The sequence below is a fragment of the Nomascus leucogenys genome, chromosome 21 (genome assembly GCF_006542625.1).
Source record: "Nomascus leucogenys isolate Asia chromosome 21, Asia_NLE_v1, whole genome shotgun sequence".
Taxonomy (NCBI): domain Eukaryota; kingdom Metazoa; phylum Chordata; class Mammalia; order Primates; family Hylobatidae; genus Nomascus; species Nomascus leucogenys.
Window position 1 is genome coordinate 47533445 of NC_044401.1, and position 11192 is coordinate 47544636.

General features: G+C 44.4%; 1 protein-coding gene across 1 annotated transcript; it reads left to right on the forward strand.

The window, feature by feature from the left end:
- Positions 1 to 5756: 5756 nt before the first annotated feature.
- Positions 5757 to 10820, forward strand: C21H3orf56 (chromosome 21 C3orf56 homolog). Its single transcript, XM_003281862.2, has 2 exons — positions 5757 to 5901; positions 9222 to 10820. Exon 2 carries the CDS (start codon positions 9317 to 9319, stop codon positions 10043 to 10045), a length of 729 nt encoding a protein of 242 aa, XP_003281910.2. The 5' UTR covers positions 5757 to 5901; positions 9222 to 9316; the 3' UTR covers positions 10046 to 10820.
- The last annotated feature ends 372 nt before the right edge of the window (positions 10821 to 11192 follow it).

The following is an 11192-nucleotide window of genomic DNA, read 5'->3' on the forward strand; positions in this document are numbered from 1 at the left end:
TTTCATTCCTTTTGAAGCTATTGTACTTGGAATTATTTCATAATTTTATGTTTTGATTTTTTTATTACTAGTAGGTAGAAATACAATATAATTTTTAATATTTTGATCTGCGTCCTGCAATCCTACTGAACTCATTTATGAGCTCTCACAGGGTTTGTTTGTTTGTTTGTTTGTTTGTTTCCTGGTGGATTCCTTAGGATTTTCTATGTACATAATCACATCACCTGCAAATAGAGATAGTTTTACTTCTTCCTTTCTAATTTGGATCCTTTTATTTCTTCTTGCCTAATTTCTTTGGCTAGTACCTCCAGTACAACCTTGAATAGAATTGGTAAGAGTAGACATTCTTGTCTTATTCTTTCTTTCAGGGAGAAAGTATGGTGTCAGCTGTGAGGGTGCTGTTTGTTTGTTTTTATAGATGTGCTTTATCAAGTTGAGAAAGTTCCTTTGTATTCCTAGCTAGTTGGGTGTTTTATCATGAAAGGGTGTTGAATTTTTGTCAAATGATTTTTTCCATATTTATGGAGATGATCATGTGGTTTTTGACCTGTATTCTATTAATTCAATATATTATATTAACTGATTTTCAAATGTTGAGCCAACTTTGCATTTTGGAGATAAATCCCACTTGGTCTTGTATAATTCTGTGTATATGTTGTTGGACTTGATTTGCTAGTATTTTCTTGAGAATTTTCAAGAGTTACTGGTTTGCAGTTTTCTTGTGATGTTTTTGTCTGGCTTTGGTATTAGGGTAATGCTGGTATCATAGGATGAGTTGGAAAATCTTCCCTTCTCTTCTATTTTTAGGAAGAATTTGAGGTTTGGTGTTAATTCTTTAAACACTTGTTAGAATTTACCAGTGAAACTATCTGGTCCTGGGCTTTGTTGAGAAGTTTTTGATCACTGATTTAATCTCTTTATTGCTATAAGTCTATTCAGATTTTCTGTTTCTTCATGAGTCAGTTTTGGTAGTTTGTGTCTTTCTAGAAATTTTTCTGTTTTTATCTAGCTGGTCTAATTGGTTGGTTTACCATTGTTCTTAGTATTTTCTTATAATCCTTTTTATTTCTGTAAGGTTGGTAGTAATGTCCCCTCTTTGATTCTTGACTTTAGTAATTTGAGTCTTCTCTCTTTTATTCTTGGTCAATCTGGCTTAAACATTTATCAATTTTGTGATCTTCTCCAAGAACTATGTTCTGGTTTCACTAATTTCTCTCTATTGCTTTTCCATTTTCTATTTCATTTATTTCCACTTTAGTTTTTATTATTTACTTCCTTGTTCTTGTTTTGGGTTTGGTTTGCTCTTTTTCTAGATTCTTAAGGTTGAAGGTCAGGGTATTGATTTGAGCTTTCTTCTTTTTTTAACCTAGGCATTTACAGATATAAATTCCCTCTGAACACTGCTTTCACGGTAACCCATATGTTTTGGTATGTTGCATATTTGTTTTCATTCATCTCAAAGTCTTTTCTAGTTTTCCTTGTGATTTCTCATTGACCCATTGGCTATTTAGGAATGTGTTATTGATTATAATCTGTCTAGGTATGGATCTCTGAGTTTATCCTACTTGGAGTTCATTAAAGTTCTTGGATGTGGGGATTGTTTTTCATCCAATTTGTCAAGTTTTCAGCCACTATTTTTAAAAATATTCTTTCTGCTCCTTTTCCTCTTTCCTCCCTCTCTAGGACTCCTATATGTCAATGAATTTTTATTGTAATTTTATCTATGTAAACATATGTAACTATCAAGATATAAATCACTCCTAGCCCCCAGAAGCTTCCCAGGGGCCCCTTCCCATCAATCCACACCACCCCTGGCCCTGGGGCTGACTTCTAACATTTATCATTATAGATTATTGTTATAGATTATTTTTGCCTGTTTTTGAATGTTATACAACTTAAACCACACAGAATGAACTCCTTTATGTCTAGCTTATTTAGCTCAACATTATGTCTGTGAGATTCATGTCTCTTATGACATGGAGCAACAGTACATTTGTTTTTATTGCTGTGTATCATTCTGTTGTATGAACATGTCATACTTTTGTTGATGAATATTTGGGTTGTTCCCAATTTTACCTTTTATGAATAAAATTGCTATAAACACTCTTGTACATATATTTTGTGGACTCATGCAGTTATTTTTTTCATATATATGTGTGTGTATATACACAACACCTAGGAGTGTAAATTTTGGATTATAGGGTACTGCCAGTTTTCCAAAGTATTATTCCAATTTAAAGTCTCACTATCAACTTTTGAGGGTTCCAGTTCCTTCACATGCTTCTCAGCACTGAATAATGTCAATTTAAGTTTTAAAAAAATTTAATCAATTAATTAATTAGAGACAGGATCTCACTCGGTCACCCAGGCTGGAGTGCAGTGATTCTATCATAGCTCACCACAGCCTTGACTCCCACCTCAGCCTCCTGAGTAGCTATGACCACTGATTTGTGAGCAGTGACCATTGACTTGTAGAAGCTTTTAATATATTCTGTATGTGTATCTTTGGTTGGATACATGTATTACAAACATCTTCCTCTGGTCTGTAGCTTGTCTTTTCATTCTCTATATGGTGTTTTCTTACAGACAGCTTTTAATTTTAATGGAGTAAAATTTATCAATCTTTTCCTTTATGGTTACCTTTTTTGTTCATTATTTAAGTAATCTTTGCCTGTCTCAAAGTTATAAAGTTATGCCTTTTTGAAACCTTTGATTTAAAAGTAATTTTAGATTTACAGAAAAGTTGTAAAAAAAAAAATACAGAGAATTTATATATACTCTTCATCCAGCTTTCTCTAATTTTACTATCTTACATAACCATAGTACAGTTGTCAGAATAATGAAAATATTCTTATTTTTCTTTTAGAAGCTTTATTATTTTGTCTTTTATTATTTTAAAAGTAAAATCAAGTCTATGACCCACATCAAATTAATTTTGCCTATGATGTGATGCATGAGGGGACGAGATCTATTTATTTTTGATATGGATATTCATGTGCTCTAGCAACATTCATTGAGAAGCACTTCATTTAGATATTGAATCATTGGCCCCTTTGTTGAAAATTATGTGTGGGTCTGTTCATGGACTCTTTATTTTGTTTCATTAATCTATTTGGCTATTGCTAACTTATTTGTTGTAGCTTTACAGTATATCTTAAAATCTGGAAGTGTAAGTCCTCCACTTTATTCTTCTACAAGATTTCTTGGATATTTCTGGCTTAATCCCATTATAAGTGTCAGAAACAGATTTTCTTTGGTGAAACCAGTGAATCATTAATCAACTTAATGAATGTTAGAGGTGATTAAAACTGAAGAAATAAATTAATCTTCAAATTGAAAGGTCATACCAAGTGTGTAGCAGAACAAACCACCATATAATAAAAACAAATCATAATTACATTCCAAGGACATGTCAAAATATGAAAGGATGAAGAAAAATTTACATTAGTTACATGAGAAAAGGAACTATTTATAAGAAAGATTCTGATAAAAATTACAGTTCTCAGCAACAAAAGTGAGGCAAGAGGTTAATTAAACATTATTTTCAAAGTGCTAAGATCAAGTAACTCTGAACCTAGAATTCTATACCCAGCCAAATTGTCAATCAAAATTAAGAATGATCTATGTTTTTGCATATAGAAACTTTGCAAATTTTCCTATGTACAGATCCTCATAGAGTGACTAACAGAATACAAATTATAGAATTATATGAATTATATATTATAGAAATTGGCCAGGTGCGGTGGCTCACGCTTGTAATCCCAGCACCTTGGGAGGCCGAGGTGGGCGGATCACGAGATCAGGAGATCAAGACCACGGTGACACCCCGTCTCTACTAAAAATACAAAAAATTAGCCGTGTGTGGTGGCAGTCGCCTGTTGTCCCAGCTACTCAGAGAGGCTGAGGCAGGAGAATGGCGTGAATCCGGGAGGTGGAGCTTGCAGTGAGCTGAGATTGCGCCACTGCACTCCAGCCTGGGCGACAGAGCAAGACTCCATCTCAAAAAAAAAAAAAAGAAATTATAGAATCAAAATTTTAAAGGAAATTAATCAAGAAAGAAATTGTGTAAGTCAAAATGCAACAGTGAACACAGTCATTAGTGAAAGCTGTTAGTAAGTCTAAATAAGTATGGGTTAAAAAATGATATAACTAGATCAAGGTAATATTCCCCACATTAATATAGGATGTTAATATAGGGGAAATATGAAAGGATAATTTTTAAATGGTGCTAAGAATATTGTATTCATGTAGGCAGAATATAGCTATTGATTCACTAATTTAAGGAAAACAAATATGAATGAAGTAGTTATTTATTGAAAGATAAATACTGACCAGGCCCCTTGGCTCCTGTCTGCAATCCCAGCACTTTGGGAGGCCAAGGTGGGAGGATTGCTTGCACCCAGGAGTTTAAGGCTGCAGTGAACTATGATCGCTCCACTGTACTCCAGCTGGGGCAACAGAGGGAAACCCTGTCTCAAACAAACAAATTTAAAAAAAGATGAATACTGACAGCAATGCTAACAACTCAACAAAAAGCATATATGGTAAGGGTGGTCTCAGACAAAATATGATTCAAGGCAAGAACCATTCTGAAGAACCAAGGAAAGTGTATTGGGCAAGGTTCCGGTGTGGAACATTCAAGTGGTTAATTGAAGAACACTGAATGTTAATGCATGGACTATTTTCAGAGGCCTGGGAAAAGGTAAGGAAAGCAAGAAGGAATGTCAAAGTCTGTGGACAATAGGGGGTCATGACCATTCTGGGCTGAACAGCAGGGAAGGCACAATGTCATCAGCACCCAGAGGCAGCTGGGGCTCTCAGAGAGAAGTGACTGCTGCTGGTCATCTGGAACAATCAGTTGTGTTGTATACATTTTAGAAGGTCTACTTTGGGGCTTCTTGTGACCTTCTGGACAAGCAACTGGATTTTCTGGGTCCCGTTGATTGCATTAACGTGGGTCTCCCAAGGTGGTGTGAGGAAGAAATGAGCAAATGCGTTGAGAGGTGCTCAGAACAGAACCCAGCACAGAGGAAGCTCCCCTTAAACGTTAGGGTATAGGGGTACTGAGAGCTGCATACCCGAATGACTGCACTCAAAGGAGCATGCACATTCAGAACATTTGACATCTCTTCCTGTGGGACGGCCCAATTGTTTAAGCTTCGGACTCGGCAAACGCAGGATCTGCCCCAGCTGAGCACACTACTGCTTCTGATGATAACTCTGCAATGGCTCGCGTTGCTCCCGGGACAGAGACCAACTTCTTTTGCCCCATCCACAAGGCCTTGGAAGGCGGAAGGCGCAACCGTTTGACTGTCTGGCTCTACATTCCCCGAAACATTCACTCTGCTCCAGCCTCACTGGCCTCCCCTCTGGCCCTGTGGGCCTCCTGTCTCCTCTCTAGTCAGCTCCACTCCCCCAGCACGGCTGGGGCCCATCCAGCGTGCAGACTCCACCGAAAGCTACCGCCTGCAGGACTCCTCCCAGATGCCTCCCATCCGAGAGGAGAACGTCTTCACACCCTGATAACACCTCTGCGCTCTTCGGCGTAGCCCTCAATACAATTGAGTTCCACCTTCATTTCTGGGATAAGCAGCTGACCCAATCAACCCTACCAGCGTCTACACCTCGGAGACGGATTGAGTCCTGGGGCCTCTTCTGACCACCGCCAGGAGCCCAGGCCCCGCCCCGCGGCTGCGCGCATTCCCGTAAAAGCCCGGGGGACTGCGCTCCTGGGCCGCTTGGAACCTGGGGCCTCCAGTGGTCTCCTGCCGCCACCTGGACCGGGGACAGTAACGCCTAGGGAGCCCCAAGACCTCTTGCGAGAGCATTTCAACTCTGTTGACGAACCTCAACCACTTCAGGGACTTCGCTGGAAAGAAACGTTCTAGAAAGACCGAGTGGGTGAGTAGCGAGAAAGAACAAAGCCTGATGGGATGGCTGAGGGGGTGGGGTGAGGGCCTGAGGACCTTCTCTGACACCATCCTCTCCGCCCTCTCCCACCTAACTCCTGGCATCTCCCCTCTCCTCCTTCCCGCCCCTTCCCTGCTTCTCTTGCAGTTCAGCAGGCCTGAAAGTGTCCGCGTCGCACCCCACCCTATGAGACAGCTCTCTCCAACCTGTTCCCTCAGCCTCAGCCCCTCCCCTAAAAGCCAAGCCCAGGACCCTCCTGCTTGCCCCCTCGCAGAATCATCCTTCCACCCGCTGCAGCTGCGAGGTGTGGGTAGAGGCCCAGATTAATGTGGTCTATGCTCTGCCCAGCTCCCAGGCCCGCCCTAGGGGACCCAGATGCAGGCAGTCTGGCTTCTTCGGACAAGGAAATCGGGTTTTGAATTTGATAGCTGTTTACTCTTTACTTACTAAAGAGTAAACAACAAAACCAGCATGTTTTTCTCCATATTCTTTGAAAAGCCCGTATAGGGCTTTATTCTTTATCAAATTACTTGTAAAAATCAAAGTTCCATTTTCGTAATTTGATTTTTTAAAAAACATGGTGAAGTGGAACATTTTTACATGATTTTGTGTAGCTTATTCTGTGGCTTGCTTGTGGTTGCCCTTGGGCGAGATTGTTGATAAGGTTTTATTTACCTGCCGTGGACTAGCAAGAGCTGTCTGTATCTGACATATGATTAGCTCTGGTTTGCCACATGTTGGAGATATCCCCCTCTATTTTGTGGTTTGTCTTTTGATTTTGAACATGATAATTTTGTGGCTTTTTTTTTTTTAACCAGACATTCAATTTTTAAATAGCCAGTTTTATCTGCCTATATTTTCTTGTCTTGGTATCATGCACAAAGGGCCTTCTCCACCACATTACTTAAGTTTTTGAGAAACTAACTAGGCATTTGTGCATGTTAACTCTTGCAGGGGTGTCCAATCTTTTGGCTTCCCTGGGCCACACTGGAAGAAGAAGAATTGTCTTGGGCCACACATAAAATACACTGACACTAAAGGTAGCTGATGAACTAAAAAAAAAATCATTAAAAAATCTCGTAATGTTTTAAGTTTACGAATTTGTGTTGGGCCATATTCAAAGTCATCCTGTGCCACAGCTTGGACAAGCTTGCTCTAGAGGATGATCTGAACTTGCAAGGTTACGCGTATCACAGGCCAGAAGTACATACAATATAGTGTGTTTTTCCAGAACTGATTTTCCATCTAGAGGGCCCCTTTGGGCAGTTGGGGAAGAAGGATTTCCTACTCAGTATGGGTAACCTTGGGCACTTGAGACTTTCTCAGTGCATTTCGGTTTCCTCCTGCCCCCTTTTCCAGGAGTTGGCTCCTGCAGTCTGGGGCCAGGGTGTCTTTGCCGCAGATTTCTGGGTGGGCCATTTGGTCAGTGGTCCACATCTGTCCTGCAGGCATCTCAGCTGGGCCTCCTCCCACTGGTCCTCAGCTTCTGTCCCTGCAGGCATCTATGAAACACTAAGCTCCTTTCTTGTCACTGGCTGTCATTGTGTGTCCTTCAGGTCCCTCAAGAAGATCCTCCCTGGGGCTACTGGCCTGTCCTCCATCCCAGGTCCTCTGCCCATTCGGGAGGAAATGAATGCTTCTTCAGCCACACAGGGCCCTCTGCCCTGACCCTGCCCAAGCTTCCATCTCAGAGCATCGGGCCACACCTGAGCACCTCCCGTGGTCCAGGACCCCAGCCAGAAGAAAGAGCGCTGGTGCTCTCTTCCCTTAAACCTGTCCTCCCGCTCTGTGGCAGAGAGGAGGGGGAGTGCCACTGTCAGATCTCCAGTTTCCCCTGTAACTGTTTTGCCTGGGTGGAGGAGAGAAGAGATACACCAGACCCACTCAGCCCACACAGACCTAACTCTCCGGGAGCGGCTTCTTGGCACACCCCAGTTGCTCAAGACAGAAACTTGAGCATCTGCCTGGCACCTTCCTCTCCTTCTCCTTACATCCATTTCTCTTCCTTTCCCGGGCCGGTTTCTTCCATCTGTGGTCCACCCTTTGATCTAGAGAGGCTCCTGAAACACAAAGCTGGTAGAGCGGCTTCCAAAGGCTCCCTGCCGTGCTCGTCCTGAGAGTTCTGGCAGGCACTCTGGGACACCTTCGTGATCTGACTGCTTGTCCTTGCCCCCAGGAAGTCCCTCCCTGCCCTCACTTGTACCCTGAAAGGTTTCCCAGTGTCCTCATCTGCTCAGCTCCTGACTCCAATGGGCAGCCTCCCTCTAGGCTCTGCCAAAAGGACTCTGGAGACACCTGGCTGGTTTCTTTCTCATACAGGGTCCTCTTGTTCACCTGGCTGGAGGTTGTGGGGTGTTTCCAGTCAGCTGTGCCTCAGTTTCTCCCATTCCATGCTGCCCCTGACCCCAGCCCTCAGGACCCCAAGGGTCCTGACTGCACCAGCCTCTGCTCCTTGATGCTGGGGCTGGGGGTGTCCTCTCCTGGCCACAGGACCCCTCCACCATCTCTCTGTGCCACATCCTTGTCACCTAAGACAGTCAAAGCATGTACTGTACATCAGTTCTTATTTCAGAAACAGCTCCAAATTTCAAGGAGATTCCTCTGGGGGACCTTCGTTTTGGGGAAAAACACCTGGTGCTACCTGGTGTGCCCTCTTCTGGATGCTGGGCCTTTGATCATCTCTTCACTTCCTTCACTTCCTTTCCATCATGTCCTCACTGTGTCAGGTGTGGGTGCTGAATATGCTGTTCAGAACATTCCAGAACATTCCAGGAAAAACCTGACAGGCCTTGTGTTCAGACACTGCGTCCTTTGGAGGAAATGTTTTGGGAGGCCCTGCTCTGTGGGGCAAGCGTCTGTCAAGGATGAAGTGCTCCGGGACCTGTCTGCCCCTTGAGCAGCCCCTGCCCTGGGGTGGCCTCTGTGGATTTCTGGCTTTGCTGTTCTTTCATCTGTCAGCTTAGGGGTTTTGCTGAATCTTTAACTGTCCCTCCAGCAGGTCTCCAACAGACTTGGCCATCTGTACTCTCCAGTCTTTGGTCTCTGTAACTTGCATAGACGGAAGCATGAGGAACTGAATTTGGAATTTGTTTTGATGTCCCTAGAAAATGCCTCACGTGCCTCACGTGGCTGCTGTGCCCCACTGCAGGGGCCATTCATTCCTACCCAGGACACCTTGCTCCTCATCCTCCCTGGAGATGCCTTGATCTTGACTCTTCTGTCACCTCACCCCCAGCTGTCCCCCTCCTCCCATCCCCTCCTGTGCGACCTGGTCTCCCTGCCCTCTGACTGGCTGGCTGCTCACCCCGCAGATACCAGGAGCCCCCTGAGGTGCGTGTGGCCTCAGCTTGTGGAGGAGTGCACTTGCCAGACCCTTTGGGGCTTTGAAGAGCACAGCTCATCTAAGATGGGCACAGGTGCATCAGAGAAACAAGCAGAGCAGAAGGTCCGCCGTGCCTTTGAGGCCTCCGAGGAAGCCCACAGGACTCTGGCAGCCTCAACCCCCTGGGTGGCCATGGGCTCTGCCTATGGTTCCTGTACCTGCTTGGGAGCCCAGCCTGTAACTGACCTGGCCCTCTGGCCTGTCATCTACTCCTGCATGGGATTTTCCCCACAAGCTTACCCAGCCTTCTGGGCTTACCCATGGGTGCCCTATGGTGGGTGTCTCTGGATGGGTTATCCCCCTCCAGCTGCCTTGGTGCCTTCAGTGTGGCTGTATTGGAGGGGCGCCTCCAGCTTTGACCCCCTCATAGGAAGTCCGTACCTGGCTGCCTTGGCCCCCAACCTATTTCCTTTCCCCATGAGATTCCCACCCACCTACTCGTTGGCTTCTCCCACTCTGGGCGGGGCTACCTCCAGCTACTGTCCCCAGGTGGGATGCTGGACTCCAGCCAGCTCAGCCCCCAGGGCTGCCGTAGGGGGGCCATCCAGAGGAGCTCCCTACTTGAAGACATGCAAAGCCCCTCCCTCAGAATGGGCCTCCAGGTTCAGTATTTGGGCGCCTTTGCCCTGTTGCAGTTCAGAGCTCCGCCCTCTGCCCCCTTCCCCCATTGAAGATTCTCGGTTGGACCCTGGCTGCTCCCGCTCCTCCTCCCGGTCGCCCTGCAGGGCCCGCCGCCGCCTCTTTGAGTGCTAATCAGCCCTCTAGACCCAGACCCACCCAACAATCAGAGACATGTCTGGTGGAGCCCAGCCAGCTGTGGACTTTGAATTTTTGGAAGAGTCTCAGATGTAAGTTGTTTGCTATTCCTCAGTACAGAGTACACCTCCTGGACTCATGCAAGGCCCCTCTATTTGCTATTTCTCTTTACTTTCTTGTTTTTCTGTTTGCCCTTCAACCCTGATACTGGCACCTTTTCTCCTCCCCAGACTGTCCTGGGCCAGCCCTCTAGTAGATTTGCTGTAAGTCCTCAAATATGCATGCATGCAACCTTGTAAAATGAGCTTATTTAAGCTCAATCCAACCTGTAGAAGCGCTCAGTTAAGAATAGGCCTCCAGATTTGGTATTTGATCACCTATGCCACCCTCCAGCCCAGGACTCTGTCTGCCCCTCCTCAGAAAAGACCCTCAGGAGGACCCCCGCATCCCTGGCCACCCTGTGGGGCCTGCTGCTGTCTCTTCCAGCATTGGTGTGTCCTCCAGGGAACCACACACTCAGGCACTTTGGAACCCATGGAATCCAGTGAGCACTTGCTGTGGGCTCTGCCTAGAAGCTTCCAAAACCTGTTTGTTCCAGTGGACACAGAATAGGAAATGCTGACTCGTTCAGAGCGCTAGCGCCCTTGGGTCCTTAGGGGTGTGCTCTTCTCACTCCTTACCCCATCAGCACCTTCTGGGGTAATGCACACACCAGTAAAATGTATGGCGCATGCTTTTAAAAATTTTTAAATAAATGATACTATGCTATAAATCATGTTTTCTCCAATTTTTCGTTCATTAATTTGAGACCTAGCCATATCTGTATATATGTATAGTGTATTTTGCTTATTCAAATTTATTAACATGTTTTCCATACTATTTCTTGCTGTATTTCTTGTTATGTGCTGTATTCCATTTTTCTTTAAAATTTTATTGTGTATATTTGAGGTTTACAACGTGATGTTATGGGATACATACAGATAGTAAAATGGTTACCATAGTGAAGCCGACTAACATCTGTCATCTCACAGTTACTTTTTTTTTGGTGACAAGAGGAGCTAAAATCTACTTATTTGACAAAAACCCCCAGTACAATGCCATTTCATTAGCTTTATTCCTCATACTGTACCTTAGAGCTCTAGGC